Here is a 27,326-nt window from a genome sequence, read left to right as displayed (position 1 = left end):
CATGGTTAGGTTTTATGTTATACAGATATGCTGACAACAGGACCTGGTTGGGTGTTATGTTATACAGATATGCTGACAACAAGACCTGGTTGGGTATTGTGTTATACAGATATACTGACAACAAGACCTGGTTGGGTGTAATGTTATATAGATACGCTGACAACAAGACCTGGTTGGGTATTATGTTATACAGATATGCTAACAACAGGACCTGGTTGGATGTTATGTTATACTGATAAGCTGACAACAGTACCTGGGTACCTGGGTATTGTGTTATACTGATATGCTGACAACAGTACCTGGTTGGGTATTATGTTATACAGATATGCTGACAACAGGACTTGGTTGGGTATTATGTTATATAGATATGCTGACAACATGACTTATACGTTGTCTATACGTCGCAAACTTGCGACCGTCGTCTTTTAGATCAAGTTTATCAAAAACTAACTAAACTTTCTAGAATCATATTTGGTTGTTTGTTTAAGGTAATGACCTTGGCCCATATGCTAAGTTACAGGCGTCGAATTTGTTAAGACTTTTAAAAGACTTCACCTGCCCACAAATTGTTTGACTGAAGTTGTTCATAACAGTATCTATCAGTTGTAGACTCAACGTGCAGGATAAGCAGGCTAGATTGAAAGTTTATTTAATTAAGGATTGAATCTTGCTTATGTCGATTTCATGGGGTGATGAATTGAGTTGGTCTTGAGACAAACTTAATTCATGTTGAATTTGTCTCATGACCAACTCAATTCATCATCCCATGAACTCGACATAAGCGAGATTCAATCCTTATATTTCAATTCACGCTTCTTGTTTTCTATAGCATGGGAACTAACATAATTTATCTTCATTTTCGTTTCTTGTCATCATATCGTTTGACGTCATACAAGTAAATAGTCAGATAGATTATTGCGAAAGGTTGAAATATATTTCAGCGTGGTTACTTGATATTCAATTAAACTTAAATAATAACAAATTTAATATATTTTTCAACAACTTTAATGAAAATTTAAATAATACTGTGCAACAAAGACAGTTTGCATTTTTTCCCCACGGAGGAACAACGTCTAGACTTGGTGCGCCGGTTCGCAAACGTAGCGGTGTCGGCCTTTTTTTTTTTACAGGCATCGAAGCGGATAACAAGAAATATCAGGTTTCAGTCGCTTCACATCTTTTGAAACGCAAATTTACAGTTATTGAATATTGAATACAAAATTCTTCTAGTAGAAGTTGGAAGTTATCTGCCCTTACCTAATATTTGTATTGATACGCACTGGTCAAATTCATCGGTAAATGAAGCAGATCACATTTAGTAGTTTCATTGAGTCTGATTGGATAGAAATTGAAATATATACATTTAATATAGACTCACTTTCAATGTCAATAACCCATGCACTGAGGAAAAAAGTGTGAGCGATACAGAGTCATTAGGGCACTCGTGTTTTTGACATTTTTATACCCCAACAAGACTTTTTCGATGTAATGCATTATCCTGATTGCAAATATCTGTTGGTCGTGATCTTACAAACTCTTGTTTAATCAAGGAAGCAGCCGATGCTCTAAGTTATCCACTTAAAACTTAATTCAATCATTATGTTACTACCTGTATGTCCCATTCAGCATGGAAGAGCACCAATAATACTTCTATGTGCAAAGAGACAATCTGTCTAAACGCGGAATTGTCGTTCTATCCCTCTTTGATCGATCTTAGGCAAAATGACGATAATATACATATACTTATTTTACATTTTTTGTGTATGTATATATGTTTATAACTGTATAATGCAGTCCGTAATTTCTTCTTGCAATTCTGACTTCAGATCCAGTGACTCCATTGTGAATCAACCTGTATATCACGTTTGAATTTATTAGAATAGTGGCCCAGAATATACATATTTTTGACTTTGTAAGCTTTTTTGTGATGAACCCGTATATTTTAAACTCAATAGGACACCGAACAAAACAAGACTGAAATATACCTTTCAAAAGTTTTATTAAATATCATTTCAACAAGGTACAAGATATATATGAAACGGTATAACATTAAACAAGTCAAAAGTCGCTGAGTTAGACAAAAAGCCTCATCTTTTCTCAAGCGCGGAAAATGAATCTAAGTTTGATTATTTCCGTGCGTCGTCTTTATCTAGAAAGAGCTGTGTGAACAAAAGTCTTGGCTGTCACACCACCCTGAGGACTAGTCGAGTGTCACAAAATCCCCACTTCTTCTGACCAAACTGACCCTTCCTTGACCAGCCAAATGCTACTTCACCACCCATCACGGTCAACTTCTGTTTGAACGTTTGATCTGCAAGATAATGTACAATTTGATGTATTACCTGTATTTTAGTTAGTTTAATGTGACACGGCTTTATTGCCTTTGACAACGAAAACCTTGGAGTTTAGTATAAATACTAAATAAAAGTCTGCTTTATCTCATAACACAGTAACTATAAACAAAATTATATTTCAGAATAGATGCGTTCTCTTTTCACAGTGTATTGAGGAGATTGGATGAGAAATTGAAACCGTTTTATTCCTGAACACTGTATCAAACACAAAGTTAATGCAAAATGTACACTATATATTATTTTAAGTCCCATTGAATTTACATCCCGCATTTCATTTCGTTGTGTGATTTGTAATAAGTTTTATCTTATGTGAAAAATGTGTACTCTAATGGTCTTAAAGTCAACGAAAATAGATATCTGAGTATACCGCATAAAATAGAAAGGTCCAGATATTTCTAGAAGTATCTATTAAAAAGAACCCTATTCAAGAGCCACATTTATGAAATACCTAATGCAAACCTTGATCATGTTGTATACATATCATATCAAACATTTTTGACAAACAAGTTTGTAAATATTTCTCTAACAATGGTTGGTCTAACATGACGTGGATCAAGGTATTCTAAGAAACAACCTACCTTTTTTTAGCTTTAAAAACTCCGGTCCAGGTAAATGTTTCGATCCCACAGTTCTTAGGTAACGTCCGTTGTTCGTATTTCTATCTAAACCAGTGTCCATTTCTGTAATATAGGAAATGTTGATTTGTAAATAACATTCTCTGATTAAATTTGGAGGAGGACGCCAGATGGTTCTCATGACGAGATGTGTTCAATGTGTTTTCAAGCTTCTAATTAATTTCCCCCTTTAGATACCGGTCGTACAAGTTATCAAATAAAGCAAGGAAGAAGCTCCATTGTATAACCTTCATGTGAGATACTTTTTTAAGATATAAAGAAATACCGTTCTTTCACCCTTCATTTACCTTATTGTCTTAGGACGTTTTATTAGTCTCTAACGCTCAGAAATTTTGTAGGTCTATACAACTATATACCTACCATCATCCACACTCTGTAGTGATGGGGTTATGAAATCATTGTCCGCCATCTTGTGTTCCTGTAGCCTCCAAGACGTCATGCGACCCTTCGGTAATGGCTCCAAGAACCCAGTAGCCTCTATAATTTCCTATTGTAGGAACAAAAGTAACTTATAATTTACCAAGTCATTGACATATTCCTATAATTTGTCCATTCCAGGGTAAATAATTTACGCTAGTCATATCTGTAAGATGTTACATAAGATACATAAGTGGAGAAACCTTTCAATAACAAAAATTAGAATGGTGTAAGTAGAGTAAGACAATGAATTTACTGTATCATACAGCTGTTTCGTCCCTCTAGGATTTGTGAGTGATGCCAAGAGCCTAAAATTTGAAGCCTAGGGAGATGACTGAGGATAATAAAAATGCTCCAAAATAAAGGTCAAATGTGTTTCACTAGTCTCATAATTAATTAACTTTGATAATTTTCTGATTTTAAAAGAACGTCCATTACGTGCGTATGCACTGAACACTGGTTGGAATGAATTTAAACGTGACATGAAGATTACGGTAAAGCTCGGGGACTAAACGATACAATATAAAACCAGAGGCATATTCATATTCTGCAGATACCCTCGTTATTGCTGACCGCTTATGACGTTTACACTGCCTGTCTAATGAGTGAATTTTGTACCACAAGCTCTAAAGTTCAGAATGTTAAATATACTCACTTGGATATTCGGATATTCATATTCAACACTGCCATTCCGAAGCATATTGTCGGCCATTTCTCGTACATCGATGGTCTGTATATATGACTTTACTGACTGGTACCTGTGGTAAAATTAGAATCCATTAGGTTGTGTGTGAGAACAAATATGCATTTTTGACACGTTCGTTAATGAATATTTAAAATTAATCATTTCACTTTAACGTGTGTTAATTAATATTAAGATATAATAATCTTACTTTAAACAATGACATTCAGAATAACTTTGACAGAAAATACCGGTTATATCTTACGACTGACTGTAAAATATCATTTCTCTTCTACAGGTAACGTGTTTGTAAGTAGTTTAATTTTAGCACATTCTGTTACCTGTTCAAATCTATCTATAAACTTACCGAGCATTACTTCGGTTCAAGTCAACAAGGTCGATAGTCGTTGCCATCTTTTCCAAAGTTTCCTGGAATCTTCTTTCAATTTTCTCACACAAGATTTGATGGAGTTCGTGCTTGAGCTGAAACGAATTCAATACTAAGTGTTACTGGTTTTGATTTGACCACATTTCATTCGTTTGTTCATTAATCAGGTTTCATATTTTCAATTACTGCAAACTGTCTACGCCTTACGTATTTTGCTTTCCAGTAGCCTCATGATGCAGTTTATATTACAAAGGAAATATCTGGATTTCAATGAGGGCATTGGAATTGTCCTTTTAATTGCCAGAATTAATATATTTTTAAGCAGGATGACAATGATTATCATGAATTTACTTTGTCAAAGTGTATCAATTACCTCCTCCATATCAAGGCGAAGACGTCTCTCTTTGTACAACATATCCCGGAAGTTGTTCGTTGCGATGTTGTGGGCGTAAGTGGAACGTTCTACTTTCATTTTGTAATTCAACCATCTTCTCATCGTGTCGTCGTTGGAAACTTGGTCTTTTGTCAGCATTGCCATTTTCTTATCTTGTGCCCTCAGTAAGATTTTCCTTTTGGTCAGCTGATTGTATTTATCACGGCATTGCTGTCAACAGAATCATTTAAAATCACACGTTATATCTTTGATACACACATACTAGTTTTATGTGATCTATTTATTTATTGATTTATTAATTTATTGTACTTTCTGAAAAGACGATGTTTATCGTTTGAGAACTTTTCGTTACCTTCTTTGCATCGATGAACTTGAACCATAGCAATAAAAGTGGACCTATTCAATTCCATAATAAACATACTAAACCGCCGTAAGATACGCTTAATATGTAATTACATATTAAACGTACTTTACAACGATTGACAACTGGATTTGAAAACGTGACACGCAAAGAAAATTTTGTTCAATTTAACTCATCGTCCAAATGAGAATCCTCCATTATTTACATGTCTATGATATTTTCTGTTCATGCCATTATGAACCTAAACAGAAATGACTTGGGGTTATAGAGATATTGTGTAGTGTAATATGATACAATCACATGAAATCGTACTGTAGATACCTGTTGTAGCGCCCGGAGCTGGGGAAGTATGTCTTTGTGAGCAGATGCACGTTTGTTTAGTTCCGCAATCATCGAGTAGATGTCTTTCATTTCTGTTGAAGTAAACCTAAGAAAGAAAATAAAATAAACGAAAAAATGATTACCACTATACTATTGACGTTGACAAGTTATTGTAAAAAAAATTGGCGAAATCTAGCGTTGAGAAGGAAAAACGATTGCAAACAATCCAGAGAACAGGGTGTTACAGACCGGAGAAAACATATTAGGATAGATGTGTAGAAGGATCGACTTTTCGTCATATATTGTAAATTGTTTTGTCTTCCTAAATATTACATATGTATTTGTAACGTCATTTTCTTATTTCTCTGGCTCGTCGTTTTCGCGGTATAAACTAGGAACGCATTGTTCATAGAAATATCTTTATATTCGATAACTCGTTACAATAACGTTATCGATATCGACGAGTACTCTGCTTACCTAGAACTTTTACTGAAAATGTTACATCCACATTATATGTATGTTTTAAAAGAAGACACCAAATAAGATACAAGTAGGATAGATGTATTTTGTAAAATTATAACTTATACGTATTTTTTTTATACATACGTGCAGCTGGAATTCTTGTTCATTACACAACTTCTGCCTGTTGACGTCACAGCGGTGCACGCTATGAAAGCGACGTCTTTGAGTATTTCAACGATGTCATGAATTCCTGTTAAAAATCAGTTTTATCAGAAAGCGACGAAATCATTGCTGTGTCAACATAAGATATGAAATGAATTACAACATGAGGTTTTGAAGAAATAACATTTTGCACATAAGACAAGAATCTCACAGGAGACCATCACAATCTGAAACTAAAAATGACCGCGAGACAGTGTTATTTCTGAAGTGTTCCACACAACAATACATCCACAAATTGTATCCTGTTAAGTAACTTATCCATACGTCATTGTATTATCATACATTATACCATAATACAGTATGTAATGTATATTTACCGGTAAAAGCAGACTTCTCGGCGTATGCAATACTTCGTAAAACATAAATAGGGTACGGAATATCAAAAAACGTCACTGGTGTAGTCACGTGACCCATAATCATATCTGTGTATCTGTGCATCCAGTCCACACTATATCCAAGCAAGAAAAAAGTCAGTTCAGTGCGTGTATATGATTTTACATACGGTAATCATCCATAATAACATAGTAGAAATCAAAGTTTATTCCGCCTTAGGATTTCTTGTACGTCTGTGGTTTTCATCTCTTCAGTCCACACTATATTCATAACACAGAAAAAAAAATATCAGTTCAGTCTCCTAATGTTCCCTAATTAAAAGGAATCGGAGAAGCCATCTCCGACAGGGAGTTCCCATCAATTAATTGCGACCTACGACATGCAGTGAGATAAGGTAGGAATCTTCTCTCCTCGATTCCCTGCATTAATCCTGAGTCTAAGGCAGGCATAATCAGCCACGAACGAAGATACCGTTGTATAACATATTCGTAACACTTTAATGGTTTTCAACTGACAGTGGTCCTGTGGAATGATTTAATTTGACGAGTATTGATTTTAAGATACTGACAGTAGTCCAGTAGAATGATTAAATTTGACGAGTATTGATTTTCAACGACTGACAGTAGTCCTGTGGAATGATTAAATTTGACGAGTATTGATTTTTAAAATACTGACAGTAGTCTAGTAGAATGATTGAATTTGACGAGTAATGATTATAAAATACTGACAGTTAATTTAATCTATAGAAGCATCTTGATTATGCAACAACAGATCAAGCGGTAAAAAGACACAAATCTGGCGTACTGGTCCTGAACACTACATTTTTTATCAAATTTTGTCAACTATTAGCTCAAATGAACATGATTGGACGATCGATTTGGTACCTTTAGATTAGGGGTTAATTAGCAGCCACTGGCCTTCTTGATTGAAGTAATTTTGAGGATAGGATAAAGATCAGGAAGTACGTACCTTTGTAGTGCAGCGTCGATACTCTTGACTTGGGGGATATATATCCTATACATGGTTTTATATATCGTTTAAGATCGATAATTTGTAAAGCAATGTTACTGAGCAAAACTATGTCTGGCGTTGTCAGAGAATGCCTCTTAACCACGTGACGGCAACCAGCTTCTTTATAGCGTCATCCGTATTGTGACGTCATCATTATTATGTTGCATTTTAGCAATCGCTCGGGATTATTTCGGAGCGATCAGTTGGAAAGCATTCTTTTATACGAGATGAAACATTTAGTTTTAAGATCAGCTCACTGACTCGTATTTTGATTTGATAGATCGTAAAATAGATAAATGATATATTTCTTTGGTAATATATAAAGGTGTTAGCAGTGTTTAATTTGGAAAATCAATCACGTGATGCCAAAATGTCAGAAGACGATAAGTACCATTTCTCAGTCCTTCTGTAACTACAGAAACGCCATTGATACTTTAGAACATCCTAAATAAAACAGTGGATACTACGTATTAACCAAGTAAAGCGAAACAAAAGTTTGTGGGACATAAATGTGAAATTCAAAGAACATTGTTGGTACTCCTCAAAATAGGAACAAGGACAATTTCACTGTTCAAAGGACGTATTTTATTGGTAAATACATAAAACTGACCAAACAAACATGTCCTCAAAATTGTCCGTTCTAATTTCGGTTATGTCAAAAATATTGACAGCTGATGTGAATTAAGTACTACACGAAAAGAAGTCTGTTTTCTGAGATTGTTGTTGACTGAAAACTTGGCATACGCTTCGGAGTTTGTATACGTATTTATGTAACCAATGTCACCTGAATGTGAATCAAATACATGCCAACGACGTGTTCCCTTGATACCTACCTGGGTTGATTTGGATTTCAACACACAGACAAAGCTATATCGGTACATTCACCGGTCTCGTTTCACATTCAAAGAGAGCAACATGTGTGTAAATTTAGTTTGTCGTATTCAAGTGGCGTTTTACTTGTAGGTTATTAATTTCTGACCATTTTGATACCAATAATGTAAAAAGTGAACAGTATTTGGCCGAATACCGGCATTATCTCTAGTATTTCGTTGTTCCCGTTTACTACTTATAGTATACCATACACGCCCTCATCCTCAAGAAATATCGTTACAGGACTACGTGCTGACAACAGGCCCAATTGGATGTCGGGATATTACGGACATGCTGATAATAGGACCTAACTGGATTTCGGGATATTATGGACATGGCGACAACAGAACCTGGTTTGTTGTCAGGTAAAACAGACATGCTGACAACAGAATCTAGTTTGTTGTCAGGTTATACAGACATGCTGACAACAGAACTTAGTTTGTTGTCAGGTTATACAGACATCCTGACAACAGAACCTAGATTGTTGTCAGGTAAAACAGACATACTGACAACAGAACACAGATTTTTGTCAGGTAATACCGACATCCTGACAACAGAACCTAGATTGGTGTCAGGTAAAACAGACATGTTGACAACAGAACCTGGTTTGTTGTCTGGTAAAACAGACATGCTGACAACAGAACCTAGATTGGTGTCAGGTAAAACAGACATACTGACAACAGAACCTAGTTTGATGTCAGGTTATACAGACATGCTGACAACTGAACCTGGTTTGTTGTCTGGTGAAACAGACATGCTGACGACAGGACCTAGTTTGTTGTCTGGTGAAACAGACATGCTGACGACAGGACCTAGTTTGTTGTCAGGTAAAACAGACATGTTGACAACAGAACATAGTTTGTTGTCAGGTTATAAAGACATGCTGACAACTGACCCTGGTTTGTTGTCTGGTAAAACAGACATGCTGACGACAGGACCTAGTTTGTTGTCTGGTGAAACAGACATGCTGACGACAGGACCTAGTTTGTTGTCAGGTAAAACAGACATGTTGGCAACAGAACATAGTTTGTTGTCAGGTTATACAGACATGATGACAACAGAACCTAGTTCGTTGTCTGGTTATACAGACATGCTGACAAAAGAACCTAGTTTGTTTCCAGGTTATACAGACATGCTGACAACAGAACCTAGTTTGTTTCCAGGTTATACAGACATGCTGATAACAGAATCTAGTTTGTCACCAGGTTAAACAGACATGCTGACAACAGAACCTAGTTTGTCGTCAGGTTATACAGACATGCTGACAACAGAACCTAGTTTGTTGTCAGGTAAAACAGACATGCTGACAAGAGAACCTAGCTGGTTATACAGATAGGCTTTATTAAAACTAAAATAACAACGAAGACGTATTTATAAAGTTATGCAATGAACGGCTAGGGAAATATGATTCTTTATCTGTCACCCAAACATTATTCATGTTGACTTCCACCTAGTAACAGTTCATTGTTTATCATTACAGTCAATCTGAAACATAAATTGAGTTTAGATTTGCCGCTAACCAAATTCTGAAGTCATATTTAAATCCGAGAGCGGTCGAAATAATTAAGTTTCTCGTGTCATCTAAACCAACAATTGTATGAACTAACATTATCACAAATGTACAGCTAAAAGCTAACTTGATTTCTTTGTATAAAAATGTAAATATATTGCATAATTCTTCATAACTATAGCATTTATTTATTTTCCTTGCTTGGAATAGAAGTCAGTTAACTAAATAATCTAATAGAAAAGGGATATGGCTCCCAATCAGATTGTACGGACCGACATGTCTAGTATTTCTTCGGGAATATGTTCATTTTCGTTTGTGGATTTCTGTGATTTTAAAAAAAAAAATAACTAAATGGATGTCCCTCCTGTCAATAAGTATCGTAACAGATTCCATGCGTGGACTGTCAGATTGGTGTCTAGCGATCTGATAATCTAGTGTGTCATGATGAAATTTTGTTGCAAGTTGCGTGCTACATGAAGGCCTCTAAGGAAAGCCTAACAACTCGGGATATGGTAATATAATGTATACCGACTTTCAGCAGACTTGGTATCTTAAAAATTCAAGTCGTTACATTTAGTACCGAAAACTAGAGCGACAAAAGGTAAGCCAGACGAACTGAGAAGTCGAAACAATTAACAGAAGTCAAAACTCTTTACAGGAGTTAAATGCATACTTTCCAGGGTCGACTGAAACATTTTGTCATTGTTTGTCTATGTTTTCCCTTTAACTGCGTCACGTAGCCGCCACCTTCCATAATCGTATGATGTTAAAGGATTACATGATTATATCATAAAGCTGGATTATGTCCTTTCTTGAGCCGAGTTAGTTTATGGTTGACGTGTTGCCGGGCACTTTTCTGCTACTAAACTAAATGTATTATGTATTGACCAAGACAGTCGTAAAAGTATTCTGATAAATAATCCCTTGTCCTTTGTTAATGTGTCATGTATAGTCATCCCGTCATTTTCTTTTTGTTTCGAATAGTTTGAAGGATCCGGTAATTTTTGCGGCATTTAAATCAATATGATTAGTTTATTGTTGTTTCCGTCCTATTAACAGCCAGGGTCATTTAAGGACGTGCCAGGTTGGATGGATGGTGGAGGAAAACTTCTAGTTCCCGGAGAAAAAAAAAAAAAAAACACCAATCTGCGGCAAGTACCTGGTGACTGCCCCACTTAGGCCTTGAATCGGCGATCCAGAGGTGGAGGGCTAGTGATAAAGACGGCCATACGCATTAAATGCTTTTTTGTACATGGCTTTCTAAGTGTCAATTTTCGTAAAATACATTCGTTCATTTTGGAATCATCAACAAAATGAAGATATGTCCGAATAAAGTAAGAAGCAGTGACGACCTTCACTCAGTGCCAAAGTTTAAAGGTGTTATTTTGGTAAATGGTTGAAACAAGTTTATCATAAGCGTAGCATAGTTCAGAGTACTGATATTTTATATGCAAGATGCTCAGATAACTATTTATCATGTTTGATAAACTGAATGACCTTGTCCCATATTCAAGTAAACAAGGCTCATAGGTATCACATTCTTTCAACGGCATTTCTCAATGACCAAGAGACACAGGGTGATACTTGGTTCGTAACATGCCAGGATAACGGATTATTACATATAATTAAATGAATAACGTTGAATTTTTTCACAGTCACAAAGGTAAAATGCATTTAAATCTTTAAATGACCTCTCATATTTTAAGATTTTTTTTTATCTTAAGAGCCTGATATATGCTATGTAAGATACTCAGGTACCGTATGCAATGGCAAGTTTGTTACAAAGAATGGCCTTAACGTAATTTCAAGGTCATAACTATGAAATGTTTTCAAATCATTAAATGTCTTCTCAATAACCAAGAGGCATAGGGTTATTATATTGTGCCTGTAGCATGCTCAGATAAATGACCTTGGCCTTGTTCTAAGATCACGATGTCAATTGGCAACGTTTTTTAAATTTTGTAATTGTGTGTAAGAATGTCCAGTGCACTGATATACTGAGGTTTATATCATCTTTTGATTCTTTTTATTCAGCCGATGAAGTTAAAAATATGTCAAAGACATGTTCTGTGGTATGCATATCAAATTTTAACATTCAGTCAATTTCTAATTGTAATATGTGAAAAGTCAGCCACATTGTTTGTCAACATTTTGTATTTGTTACCGATTTTCAAAAAAATGTTTAAAAAATGTACTGTATAACCTTAATAGTTAGCCGGAAAATGAAAGTTTGTTTAAAACGCGAGATATCTGTGAGATGAAGATAAGGAAACAAAAAGTATTCCAGTTTCTAATAGATATTCATCTGTTTGGAACTGTATCCAACAGGGGTCAATGAGATAGATATTGACCCATGTAATAGCCTGACCATGAGTTCTTCCATTGATTGTCAGCATGATGGACGGAAGGACAGAAGAACGGACGTACTTACTCAGGTACTTGTGATGTACATTCACTTGTGAGGTTGCCGCCACCTTCAATAGATATAGATACTTGATTAGACCATGCGCAAGTACTTTTTTTCAGCGACGGAAAGGACTGGAATTTGATGAATATCCAATTTTTCTAATAGATTATGAGATGCCCATTACACATTGGCACACCCTCAATAGATAACTGACACTGTAAAACCTAATATCTATTGGAAATGAAACCAACTGACTTACACTCTTCGGAATGAGTTCACTTAGTTGTAGACATATTCATGAACCTTGCTTTTGAAAATCCATTTTTTTCTGAAGAAAAAGAAAATGTTTTTTTTTACAACAATATATCATCAGTATTTGTTTGGAATGGTTCTGTCCATCTGTCCGACGGAACGTGCGTGAGTTAGGTAAATCATTTCAGCAATACTACAGTCTCCACAGTGTGATGTCAGGAGGAAACAGAAGAAAACACACGCAGAAATATAATAAACAGATCGAGATATGATTGGTCAATATGTTTACACCCTATTTAACATTCAAGTTACATTAATTATATTGCTGTAGAAAAAAAGAGAAAGAAAAAAGAATTAAAGTCGTCATAATTTTTCCGATTCCGGTGCCATACTTTGTTTGTGGTATTATTTTCATGACTGCGCACGATAACAGTTTCTGTCACTGTTCCCATTCAATTCCCATTAAAAGTGTCAGTCACACGTAAGACTATGTCATAAATTCCAGTATTTGCCAGGCGCAAAAGGAGATTTGAGGACACTGTAATTAGATTGTCATCATTTACAGAAGGTTTAAAACCGTATTTTGGAATTTGCAATTAAATGTTGCAAAACATTTCCTTTGGTAAAGGGCGTGTTACACGCCTTCTTTATCTGAGTTCTAGTGCTCAATGTAGTATATTCAGGCACTGTGGACACAAATATACTGTAGCCTCCCTATTTCACTAATTAATGAATGTCACAATATGACTAGAGTGATAGGGAAATGAGATCAATATGATCCTCATGAAGAGAAACAAGAAGCAGAACTTGAAAAGCTTCGAAGTCGTTACTGAAAGCATTCTTAGAAAATATTAATGAAATTGTTGGCACGCGACCCGTAGAAAAGGATGTAATATTTTAAAGAAATTCCGAATTTTGCAGTACTCCTTCAACCTCAGGAACAGTGCTAGTATGCAATACTCTGTACGGATGGTATAACGCTTTACCTAAATTGTGAATTTCATTGTTGCTTAATTTGATGAGTTCACAGTAATCGGATTTTGATGGGTGTTTGTAAGAGGGACATATGACCAGTCACACCGTTCAGGTGGAGTGAGTTTTAGTAATATTACACACCATCAAGATGGATTTCGAATAACGTTAACAAGGTACCACGACAGACAAGAAACACGTAATTGTGGTATTTGCTTAAACGTACGACATTTTAGTAAGGAATAACGCGAGTCTTAAGCGGGTTGTTCGAAAGTACACCAGGTTAAGTTTAACACATTGCCTCTGTATCTTCAGCGGGCGTTTAGTATTTTATGGTGTTACGAGTACTGTGATGTTTTAAGCCTCTTTTAATACTGTTTATCGCTGTTCCTAACTTATTTAGTAACCCAGTGTTTTAAAGTGTTATCCATACTATTACAAAGTTCAACACTAGAGCGAAACAGATTAACTTCTGAAATGAAAGTTTTACAACCTACATTCTGAATTTAGCCAATCCTTATTGGCTGGGTATTCGTACATTGCATTAGGAACATCACATGGAATATTTGGTACCGTTGTTAACCTTTCGTCGTTGTTTTATAGGATAGGGGTTCTTTGTCAGCCGGTTCTGATAATGATTCAGACTTGATAATGCTAACAAAGTGCTTACTAGCCAGTATGTCTGAAACTCTTGGTCAAAGAGTGAATAATGCTTGAACTTCATATTTTATCCAGAATTCACAACAAATGATATTACAAGAATGCCTTATTAATGTATTCCATCCTCATATGACATAGACTATGTAGACATTATGTCCTGTAAAGACAAAAGAAAAATACATGTTCATATATAGAAAATTGCTTTGAAAAGTTTGTCCACGAAGTGTTCGTTTCAAGACGCAGTCATTCTTTGTTTTTGTACTTTTATAGTGTTGTTTTGAGTATAACATTCCACTGCCTAATACCATGTATGAATATTTAGTCTACCTTCTGTACTTGCTTGAACATGTACTTGATGTTCTCTTCAAATGATCAGGTATATGAAAAGTTTGTCAAACCATAGGGCACCTTCCAATCTAGATTTTGACATTTCGCTTGATCAATTTCCCATGGTCGTCTCGTAGGTTTTGAAAAAGTAGTCATCATTTGTGTATCATTGAAGGGCAAAGCATATGTGTGTTTAATTCATCATTAGGATCTTCTGTATCTATTTCTAAATTTATATTGAGGAGTGCTATTGACTTGTGTCCTTTGTTCGATTCTCAATACAATATTGAAATGGTAAGTCTAATTTCTGTCACCTCTTGAATAATGTTTAAATATTTAGTCTAGCGTCTGTCACTGTAGATATTCATTTACTTATTAATATTTGTCTACATGAAAACTGTGCAATACAAAAATTGCTTCAAAACTAACCTCGTATTCCTCAATCTGTGCTGGACCCTCTACCAAAGCAACAGCTTGATGGATCACAATGTATATATATTTAGTACTGAACTATCATCTTAATGTCTAATATGTCTTATTAAATATAACATCGATTTTATCGATTTAAATTAAAATTAAAAACTTAATTACAGGCAGTGCGATCAACTGAATAGAAAAGTCATTCTGACATTGTACCGTCGCTGTTTCTATATCGTTCTGAACAAACACATGTTTTTAACTATTAGTTGTAATAGAACTAATTCTGTTGTGGGGTTAATGAACTTCCTCTCTAAGCGTTTGATTTTACTTCAATGAGGCATCACTGACAAGTCCTCGTACAAGGACAAAGCAACTGAATAATGCAGATGAACTCATTATTTGCCTATTTACTGTATATGATTTTAAATTTGTATATGTGGTATTCACATGTGTATCTTTGCACAGTCACCGACAATAATACTATGATATTTATACTACGAGTTTTCCTTGTTATTTTATGCAGCGGGATTGCCGCACAAAACTCGCGTATCGTTTCATTTTTGCCTGAATATTTTTCTGGTTTTTACTAACACTTAATGCTTGAATTCTACATTAATAAATTATTTGGTGTTAACTTTTAAAAACTCATTCTCAGATGTTTAGACGTACGGGATCAGAACACAAAATAATCCTTTAAATTGGCTATTCACAGATTTAGGTAAAATATTCCATATCAAGAGCGCGTATTTATTAGTATACTATCTAAAGAGGAACTTAATGTGTAGGCATACAAATGAAATTAATTGCTCACTCTTATTTCAGAAGACTGCAACTAATCTCAAATAACGATGTCTATTCATTCGATAATAACATTGGAAATTGAAGCCTGTTTCATCGTCTAAAAAGTTATTATATGGAAACAGTGTGCATCTTTCATTACTTATGTGTTCCGACCTTACTGCGAAACTCACATACTGTGGTATTCTGACCCTTTCTAAACCTTATCTGCTTTCATAAGTTATTGTAATTAAAAACCTAGCTTTAGAATAATGACATGTAAATAGCACCATAATTAGATATCAAAGACTAACATTGAGGGGATCTGACATGAGTATGTATTCATTTAGCTTCGATAAATAACGAAATACGTATATTTATTTTTGATATGATCTTGGCTTGGTGACAGCCGTCGATTCCCATCATGTCTTTGCCAATCTTTATCTCTCGAAATTCGGCTTGTTAGATATGTTGTAAGACTTAATCTGAAAGCAGAAGATAATCGGGTTGTTTAATTGATATTCTGGAGGGTTTTGGAGGGTTTATATGATGGACATTGCCAACAGATTTATATTTTGTGATTTAAAGAATTTTACTAGAATTACCCCTCAGTACAGTTCACAGAAGACGATTATCGATTTACCTTTGCGGTAATTGTTGTCGACCCCTTTTCAAAGGTCATGAAGCTAATATCTTAAAGTAGAGATACTTCATTAAATAGAATTGGAGTAAATTAATTGACACCATTATAGTCATAGGAAGGTAAGGTACTTACGCTTAGTGTGATATCATTTAGTCAACGCCTCCTGGGTTTGAGGTATGGAGATCTGTAATGACGAATTGTAGTTAAAACTAGCAGCAGAGTTATGGTAATTGAGGTGTAGTGCTGACGGTTTTATCCTTCAGTAATGAAATGCCCTGAACATTTAGTATTGTCCTTTGTCGTCATTCCGAAGATGTATGTCTAGGGTGTAGGCTCATTTCGGCTCATAATGTTCCAGTGTAATGGTCTTTAATCATAAAAAACTCAAGTTACTCTCGTTTCTCAGTTCCCGATGGGAAAATTGACCTGGAATTAAATATGTAGTTGTATTGTTGGCATCAGGTCTGTTATTAGTTAACATTGATCGTCAGTCTTAGCAAACCAGTATCTGGCAGAGTTTGAAAAGTCATTAAAAATAAAACCAAAAAGCACTCGACGATTCTCATTCAAATCGAAGATTGTAATAAATACTTCTGCTACTCTATTGTTTTACTCTAAAAGGGCGAGGTGGTATATGTAACAAATCTGAACCAACTGCAAAGTAATTAAAAAAAATGCCTTGTCCTTCTTCTTCAGAAAGAAAACTATTGAAGGATACAAATATATCGAGCGGATTGATCCTGCACAATTTTTCTTTATTGCATTTTGTTTCCAAGATACAAACTACTAGATAACTGCGTTCTTTCCGATAGCGATTTGTTTTTTCTCGAATATAACCGGATGTGCATTTTTAAAAGGACTACATGTTTTATACATATTTCTGTCCCCCGCGTTACCATCTCAACTACCAATCAGACACACAGTCATAATATGCCCTTTTTTCCTTGCACCTAGAACACATTTAAAACATTGACATTTAGCAAAATCGTCTGCATGAATATTAATAGCAGACAAGTCAAGATGTGTTTACGTCGACTGCTTTTGATGTGGTGCATGTTTCTGTGCTATAAATATTAATTACATGTTAAGAAACTCAATCTATAAAACTCGTAAATATATGTTAATAGCTAGGTTGTAATTATGTAACCATATAACCAATTATAGAACTCGTAATATCTGACGTCGAAAGTTAAAGATCATTGATTGTCAAATTGTGAAAGTTGACTTAAAAACAGATTGAGATATCACAATCTATTTAAGAAGCATCCAATAGATTAGAGAAGATCGGGCGGTTCATGATTATGTCTTTTTGTCGATACATTAGTACTAAGTATGTTAAGTTCATGAAAACGGTTTAACCGTATTCTACGCTGTTTATCAAAACACGTGAAGATAACGTACATATGATCGATTACTTCTATACCATGCTCAATTGATACCTTGGTAGACCAATTGTTTCTTTTTCTGTTGATAAATTTTCTCCCTTGCACATTCTTCTTGGTCTCTTGTCATTATCAGATGTTCTGGCAATTAACTGTTTCCGATAGCGGAACACTAACCAATCAAAATTGATATTTTAACATCGAACATCCGGGCGTTGCCAATTAACTACAACAGGAACTACGACACGATACCGTGTGTATTGCTAATTTCGCTTTTCAGAGAGTTTCTTGACCTTTGATGTGATTACAACACTCAATTATCACAGAAGTAGTTAATAAACCATGTTTACTGTCAGTTACACTTGGGGGCAACAGTCAAACTACTTCTTGTGCGAGAAATGGTTTGATGTCACTTAGTTTGCACAATGTATTGTCATATAGAAAACGATAATCTTCTGATCAAACGTTGCTATGACTAGTAGTATCTTCAAGGAAAGCGTAAAACTTCCCCACCGATTAGCTTGAATTTTTAAATAAAATCACAAACTGCTCCACCATATCCTGTCTAAAAATAATGACGATAATAAAATACAATCATGGAATTTTTTTTGTGGCTAGAATAGCATTGAGTCAAACTTTACAATAGACATTCAACAAAACAAGTCACAAGTGAAACTGTTTGATCAAGTATAACTATTCAATCGGTTGTCTTATTCTCGGGGAAGCAGTGGCAGATGGATGTCTGCTGATTTGGTCAGTGAACGTTAAATAGTAATGTAACAGGAATGAGCAGAAAGGACGTGGGGTCAGACATCAATGACACAGATAAGAATGACTAGCAGTCAAAATGAAATAATTTTCATAATTTTTCATAAATGATGACGTCATACAACGTAACTGAAGTGTATCGATAAAATGACCATCAGGTTTTGTACGAAAGAAGCCATGGACCTGATGAAACAGTTATTGCTTTTAAAATTTGAGTTGTTCTCCACTTTATTGTTTTTACCTAGAAACGAAATCTTGCCCAGAGCGTTTTTCGCGCATTTGAAAACTAGCACTAACACCAGTTTTATCTCTGCCAAATGAACATGTCTTTTGTATAGAGGACGGGGAATAATTGAGACGTAAGGGTAAATCTTTCTTGTGTTCATTGTTTTGTCCTCGTTTCATCAATTGTAAATTCGGGTAACGGTTTGACTGAATATCGGTATTCGCTTGTTGTTTTTGTTGCTAAGTGACCATTTTTCTATCACATTGGACAGGTATCTACACGTTTTTAATTGGTGAGATTTCGTTGACATATTCTACGGGGCGGAGTGGGATTCCTCCAGCAGGGGACAATGGTATGCAACAAGCATTTAATGACACATCGTCAGCATTTCGATGCCACTAATACCAAGGATAATAATCACATGACATATAATAAAAAGATGATAATCACTCGATAATCCTATTGTTTGTCAACGTAAGAATCTTTCTCCTAAGGTTGGGAAAACCCTGTTGCAAATAGATGGGATAAGTATTCTATTATCATGCCCTATCATAAGATTGGAGCTATAAATAAGTAGTGTTAAATGTAATAATATGGTGAGTCTGATATCACCCTATAAATAGCATACCGACAGCTACACGTATATATAGCCTTTGTTACTATAAAAACCCGTGCAATGTGAGTAAAGAAAATAAATGTTTCTGTATGGTATAAAATGCATCTGTTCATGTGACAATAAAGAAAAAAAACCAAAAAAAACAAACAAACAAACAAAAAAATATCTACTGTATATCATGGGAAACGACTTAATTTTGGTAACCGGTTGAATCGGATATTTCATCTTGTGCCATATGTAAGGGATATGTTACTGAAACTAATTACATACCGCGGGATCCTTGTTTTCTTTTTATTTATGTATCCTTATTTATGTTTCTTATCGATGGTAACAGTTCTCATTGGGTGCTGTCTGTTGATAAAGTTTTACCGGCGCTGAGGTATGAATAAAAGTCATAGCATTAACGCATGATTTTGGAAATTTACAATAACGTAAGTATTGTCTTTTTGACCTATGGTAACAATGCCGCTACAAAATGAAATCCTACTGTATAATCTATATAAACATTATAAAGATTACATTTGTCATGAATAAATAACGATATACCTTGTACAGCTAGACTGGGTGTATAGGAAACGATAGAATGTTTCATAGGATGTATCGAAAGTGTACGACAATGATGCAGATATTATAGAAATCAAAAGAAAATTGTTGTATCCAAATTGAATAGAATATGAGAGACTAGTTCATAGATCGTATACAAAAGTGTAAATAAAATGAAACTCTGATTCATGAATAGTGTCTGAAAGAGTAAAGAATAATAGTATTCCATGGTAGGTGTCTTATGGTGTATATGTACAGAAATTGAGACACAATTTCAGTGGCCTCGTCTGAATGTGTATCTGGAACAAGAAGTGAGACACTAGTTCCTTGGTCGCATCTGAGTGTGTGTATTGTACAAATAGTGAGACACTAGTTCATGGATTGTGTCTGAATGTGTAAATTGTACAGAAAATGAGACACTAGTTCATGGGTCGCATCTGAGTTTATGTATTGTACAAGAAGTGAGACACTAGTTCTTTGGTCGCGTCTGAAAGTGTGCACCGTAAACAAATGGAAAGACTTTCTCATGGGCCCTGTCTGGAAGTATACATTTGATTGAAAATGAAAGACCTTCTCGTGAACGTGCTGCAAACCGTGGTAAATACAAGACATAATCTTAAGCATGACAGACGCTAACTCTCCTGAAGTATCAATAATACATATGGCTACTCAGTCCGATGTAAAGTGATGACGACATCTTCCTACGACAAATGTCTTCTCCTATCTTTGTTGGTCTACATAATTAACACAGAAGCAAAACAAGGGGAAAAGTGTCCGAGAAACGGCAAAACCGTCTAGACGGCATTCTCTGCGATATTTTAACTTCACAAAATAATGACGCTCCTGTATCGTCTGCTGTGAGGTTTCTCACGTCAGGGCAGACCAAAGAACCTCTCAGTCGCTAGCATAGTGAAGCAGGAGAAGTAGAAGGGGAAACTGTAAATATTTCTAACACATTACATACTACTTAACTATTGATAGAGTACTGGAATCTTTCAAGTATTTTTTTTATTTCAATGGATTCTCATTATCATACTCAACGTTCTGTCACCTATATAGTGTTAAAGCCTGCATTGTATAAGTATATCGTAAATGATATGGACTTCAGTTTTATGAGATGACACCGTGTTAATGTACCCTAGTACTACTTGGTATATTTCTATATAAATCCATGATATACGTCATACTTTGTAAAAGCCTGACTATTGATGTCTTATCAGACACCTGGCTCATGAAACCCTTCATGACTGTTGGTGTCTCACTTGACACCAATACTCATAAAATCGAACTATTGGTGTAATACCAGGTACCCATCCCTTTAAGATCCTAGGCTGTTTGTGTAGGGGCAATTGTTAAGGAACATGAAATTTACATCATATTGGTCCATATATCTTTACATCTAGAGGAAGTATAAAGTTTGCAAAATCAAATATTTTTTTTCATTATAAACAAACAAACCTAATATTATATATATTGTACAATTGCTGCATTCCAGATACAAGTTAGTTTGGGTCGTCATAATGATAAAATTCTATTTCCTTGTGTGATATGCAGTCAGAAGTGTTTCATATCCATTAGTATGTCTGGTGGTTCTGTTGTTGTTTACTTTGCTATCCCTCGGAAACGTGACCAAAACTTACATGGCGGATCATCGATGAAAAAGAAAACGCTTACTCTTTCGGAAAACATTGTCTTTTTTCCCCTGTATTTATTCAGGAATCCCCATGTCATGTTTTTGTAATTTTTGCCCCCTCATTTTTTATCGAATTTGAGTTTGATTTAAAATGCTGTAAGTAATGTAAGTATTTGATTTGCTGTTTGGAAAAGATACATGCAGTTTTCAGTCAAATTTACTTATTTGTCTTACGTAATACCTATATATATCATTCAAAGTTGGCGTATTGACACTATTAAAATGTTTCAGCTGGTATCTAAGGACAAGTGCCAATACTTATGACAATGCTATAGTTTTCCAAAATGATACTGCAACATTGAGGTGAAGATCCGAGGTATGTGGTTCGAAGTTCCCTACCTTTGTAAGTGATTATTCTGTATGGACCAATTTGTGCTGCCATCGTGGTAGTGTCATCGGGTGACCATATTGCTGTGGATAAAATGGTAAGGGTCTCAAAATGACCCTTTCTCTCAAGGGAGTGAGAGACTTATCAAACAATCCTATTGAGTTTTGAGGACTACAGAAGACCCGGAAAGTAATCGTAATTCAATACATACTGATTCAGTGGAGATAAGTCAGGATCATATCTCCCTCTGTAGCGATAGTGTCACGGTCTATGGGAACAAAGCCACTACCAACATGGAAAATCATACACCTGTGTACAAGCAATGCAAACAAGAAACATGATGAATACGTTCCAATGGATTGGATGTACAACAAATTAAAGGATTTATAATCATGGAAGTCATCTCGGTATTGATATATCAGCATCACTTATTAACATGATAAAATAGTTCTTTAAAAATCTCGTTAAATCAGTAATTGAGACCTTACATGTCTGGTCGGCCCTTTAAATTTTCCATCGATATCAAATGCAATCAAACTGCTGCACAAGGGTTAATAGGTTTAATTATCTGCTGTTTATATAAGATACTGTTTCAGTGATTGTATATACGTGATTATCTACTCTCAGCATAATTATGAAGATCAATTGTCATTGTAGAATACGTTTATTTAATGTATGCATAGCAATGAAGTTTTACCATTAATTTGGAATATATTTCTGCGGTGTCAGAATAGTCATGACGGTCAAATGTCAATGTAGAACACTGTCTGTAGATAAGTTAATTTCATACAATGTACATGTACATATATAACATACATTAAATTTGATATCAATTTCTTGTGTCATTTTCGAATCACCGTTTAACTTTTGAACATCGTCTTTATATCTGGGTGTTGAAAATAATCATTACCAATCTGTAGCTTGAAGAATGAAGGCGGTGAGTGATTCGTACTGCTGTAGTATTGTATAAGGCATGTCTTACGATAATCATTTAAACAGGTAATATTGGGTAGTTTATTTACTAAGTGATTGAGTCAAATCTATTGTTTGTGCTTTTCACTATGTTTCAACAGTACACTTTGCCAAAAAGTCTGAAAGTTCAGTTGCCTTTAAAACAGTAAGATGTTCTATTGTTTATGATATATGAAGTTAGAACATGCTAAAATACACCTTTGAAGATTGATGATGACGATTCAGCTTATTATAACGATATTAGGCAGAACATAAAAATATCATGTCATTGTGGTAGCTGCCATTCAAATATAGTGTCGAAATCCCCTGATACTAATACACCTTCAGCAACTATGACACCTTCATTATTTATCTTAATGTTAAATGTCACATCCAGTTCAGGTGTTTCTTTATAATTTACGATAATGTGTGTAACAGATTGTCGTAAAAAATGTTGTAGATCAGAATATGTTCACTAGGTGCGGCCGTCCACATCCGTGTCAGGTGGGTAACATCTGGCGGTTATTGTTTTCTAATCAATTTTGAGAAATTTCTCTTTGGTTCTAAATATCAATGATTTCACAGTTATTTTTTCACTCATTCACAAATGTATGTCATTACTATCGTTCATTTGGTAGGTTGGATAAGAGGGGCTTTTACAGTAGCTAAAAATAGCATGGGCTTTGGATTTCTTAGTTGGTAAGATATAATTAGATTAGAAGAAATGATACCTCCTTTCAACATTAAATGGCCAGAAGAGAACGAACGTATGGAGAGAGACATATATATATATATACGTATATAAACATGATGTAAAGATCTGAAGATGGATGTCCTTATTCTTTTAACCATAATGAAATCTAAAATGTTTAATGTCTCAAAGGAATTGGGCTATTTTGAATAAACCAGTCCTTTGTTTCAACATTTGTTTTTAATATATATGTTATCTACATGTATTTGCCAACAAAAATACAATATAGGTTAAATTGTGGATTCGTACTTGATGTAGTTTCAGCACTTTACTCTTTTCAGTTTATGATAATAAACTTTATTTATTTTACAACAACTGCGAAGCAATTTTTCCAACTTATATAAATCACTCTTGTCGCCTGTCCAAATGGCAGCGTGCGTGGGGTCTTAGTGTGGGAGGAAACCGGAGCATCCGGGGAAAACCCACGTGGTCGGGCAGGTGACCCCATACCTTTTCACATCCATTCCGGGAATCGAACTCCGGACGGCTAGGTGAAAGGTGAGTGCGTTACCACTGTGCCACCCGACCACCCTGTTTTCAGTTTATGACAGATGGTTACTTATGTGAAACAGATACACTCAAAAGATTACTTAATTTGGTTTGGGATCTAATTTGTTTACAGATGAGGGAGGTCAGGACCATATATTATTTACCTTGAGAAATTGAGTTTATGATTCTTTGGAAATGAGACGATTAACTGATCTGTACGTAGTAGTGTTAAGATGTTGTGTATAGTGTGAAAATCTTAAAGGTAATAAAATGTCATATTTCGTGCTGTTACAATTCAATTTACGTATACATTGTCATTGGTTCTGTAAAGTTATATCGATTGCAAGATTATTTATTGATTTGTGTATTTGTAATCAAACGAAGTAAAAATGCACATTCAAAGAATTCCAAAAAGTTAACAATTTTTAGGTTAATGTTTCCAATATCTGTAAATGTAAAACATCATAGGTCATTATCATTTGCGGTAAAATGGAGTTATTGTACACTTAATGTAGAGAAAATATCAAATAAAAAATACATTATTAAGTCATTATGGATTAAGACGGCTTGTCAAAATTACTAGCAAGAAAGTACCAACATGTCAATATAATCATAATCCAAACTCAAATTCAATAAAACCAGGGCAAAATGTAAACAAAGGAAAGATTTACGGGGAGACGCCTGAAAACATATCTAAAGAGTTTTATGTTCACGGAAGGATGAACGGCGATAAAAAATGGTCATGTCCTTGTGTAACAGTTGTAGATATACTGGATTAATTAAACAGAATTAACAGGCTGTAAATATAGAGTACACACAAAGTGTCAAAACTTTTCCTTGAACAAGAAACCAAAATGCTCAAAAATACACAACGTGAACAGCAAACATGCTACTTGTCCTTACAACTACCTGATTAATCACCAGTATCCCAGAGATAGTTATTACAACCCATAGAAATTCCTATACCTACAGGTCAGCAGTCCTTACAACTACCTGATTAATCACCAGTATCCCAGAGATAGTTATTACCACCCATAGACATTCCTATTCCTACAGGTCAGCAGTCCTTACAACTACCTGATTAATCACCAGTATCCCAGAGATAGTTATTACAACCCATAGAAATTCCTATACCTACAGGTCAGCAGTCCTTACAACTACTTGATTAATCACCAGTATCCCAGAGATAGTTATTACCACCCATAGACATTCCTATTCCTACAGGTCAGCAGTCCTTACAACTACCTGATTAATCACCAGTATCCCAGAGATAGTTATTACAACCCATAGACATTCCTATACCTACAGGTCAGCAGAACTGGTTAATCATTGTTCTACTACGTAACCAAGGTGATTCATCCAGCCATATAAATATAAGTGGAATCCCCTTCTATTTAAGGTAACAGTGTCTATAAATAGCTAAAGCATGACGTAAATATTCATATGATTAGACGACCGTCAGCCAGTGAAGACAGCGATGAATTCAAGAAAAGGGGCCGGCCTTGTATTTATAACTTTCGAAACATTATTTTTACTCATGAGAGGTGCGATGATCAGTCCGGAGAGGTCCTGAGACATCACATTCCCGTACGATTTCATGTAAAAAGCCATTCTAATTACATATGATGTCTCATTTTTGCTAACCGAGTGCAAGATGATAGAATACACAAATGCAGTGAGACGATACACACAATAAACAGGGCTAATCGTGTTAAGATTATTGATAACTAATAAAGTTAAGTTTACCGCATTCCATGCGGAAGTAACGCAATACGCTGGTTGGATGCAGCTGTATGAGGTTGTCTTCTAGACGTTATACGAGGTCTCAATACACATGCATGCATTCTGAGGTCGTTACATAATGCCGATATTAAGAGGTCTCGGAGAGAGAACCATGAAAGGCTGATTAAACGCAGATCTAGCAAAATAATTAGATATAATTTGTTCATCCTTCTATACCTATAAATCCATTCAACATCATTAAAAACTCCCGTCAAACACATTTAAGACCGTAAAATGAACATCTACATTAATTTTGAGCCGAATTTAAGTTTCCCAAACGAGCTATGACTTATAAACATACCGACTGTCAGACGACAGTGTGATCACCGAAACTGAAACGTTACAATATGATGGTGGTTTAGGAAGGATAGAGTGTCAGCTTTATGTGTCTCTGAAGGGACATAAATTATTTGGTTCTTCAACTCGTAATAAAATTGTCTGACATGGCTTCGTTTTACCCTGTATTACTCTGCCATCCAAACGATTTACTTTAATTCGAGAGATGCAGATTGATGAATATTATAGAATTCTTTTTATGATCGCACTGGGAAGTGTTAAGTATAATGCTAGATGTGCTCCATGTTCCTTAGTATAGCTGGTTCTTATTTGAAAACGTGACCCCAGTGTTTTCGACCGATATTTACATGACGTTTATCATTGATTAAGTCCATCCTTAACAAATGCTTTATTTGCTGTTGAATTTCATGTTTTTGTTTCACTCTAATAGCATGTTAAAGAGACACAAGTGAATTGCAACATTCCAATACAAAGTTACAATCAGTTAAAGTAGAACCAAATAATGAAATAAACTGCATCACACAGCTGTTTCGTCCTTATAAGATTCACACAGCTGTTTCGTCCTTATAAGATTCACACAGCTGTTTCGTCCTTACATGATTCACACAGCTGTTTCGTCCTTATAAGATTCACACAGCTGTTTCGTCCTTACATGATTCACACAGCTGTTTCGTCCTTACATGATTCACACAGCTGTTTCGTCCTTATAAGATTCACACAGCTGTTTCGTCCTTACATGATTCACACAGCTGTTTCGTCCTTATAAGATTCACACAGCTGTTTCGTCCTTACATGATTTACACAGCTGTTTCGTCCTTATAAGATTCACACAGCTGTTTCGTCCTTACATGATTCACACAGCTGTTTCGTCCTTATAAGATTCACACAGCTGTTTCGTCCTTACAGGATTCCCACAGCTGCTTCGTCCTTACTGGATTCACACAGTTGTTTCATCCTTCCAATATTCACACAGCTGTTTCGTCCTTACTGGATTCACACAGCTGTATCGTCCTTACAGGATTCACACAGCAGTTTCGTCCTTACAGAATTCACACAACTGTTTCGTCCTTAAATGACTCGTC

The 27,326-nt window shown here is 35.3% G+C and overlaps 1 protein-coding gene across 1 annotated transcript; it reads right to left on the bottom strand.

Moving 5' to 3' along the window:
• Positions 1 to 2,183: 2,183 nt before the first annotated feature.
• On the bottom strand, positions 2,184 to 6,202 carry LOC132556737 (uncharacterized). Its single transcript, XM_060221178.1, has 8 exons — positions 6,159 to 6,202; positions 5,553 to 5,658; positions 4,850 to 5,080; positions 4,456 to 4,571; positions 4,062 to 4,164; positions 3,350 to 3,476; positions 2,933 to 3,034; positions 2,184 to 2,311 (listed from the first exon to the last, which is right to left on the bottom strand). Exons 1-8 carry the CDS (start codon positions 6,179 to 6,181, stop codon positions 2,184 to 2,186), a joined length of 936 nt encoding a protein of 311 aa, XP_060077161.1. The 5' UTR covers positions 6,182 to 6,202.
• Positions 6,203 to 27,326: the final 21,124 nt, after the last annotated feature.

Source organism: Ylistrum balloti, unplaced genomic scaffold (genome assembly GCF_031769215.1).
Source record: "Ylistrum balloti isolate Yb309-2 unplaced genomic scaffold, AGI_CSIRO_Ybal_v1 Utg370590, whole genome shotgun sequence".
In the NCBI taxonomy this organism is placed as follows: Eukaryota; Metazoa; Mollusca; class Bivalvia; order Pectinida; family Pectinidae; genus Ylistrum; species Ylistrum balloti.
Note: the sequence above shows the minus strand (reverse complement) of the source record. Positions and strands in the feature narration are given on the sequence as shown.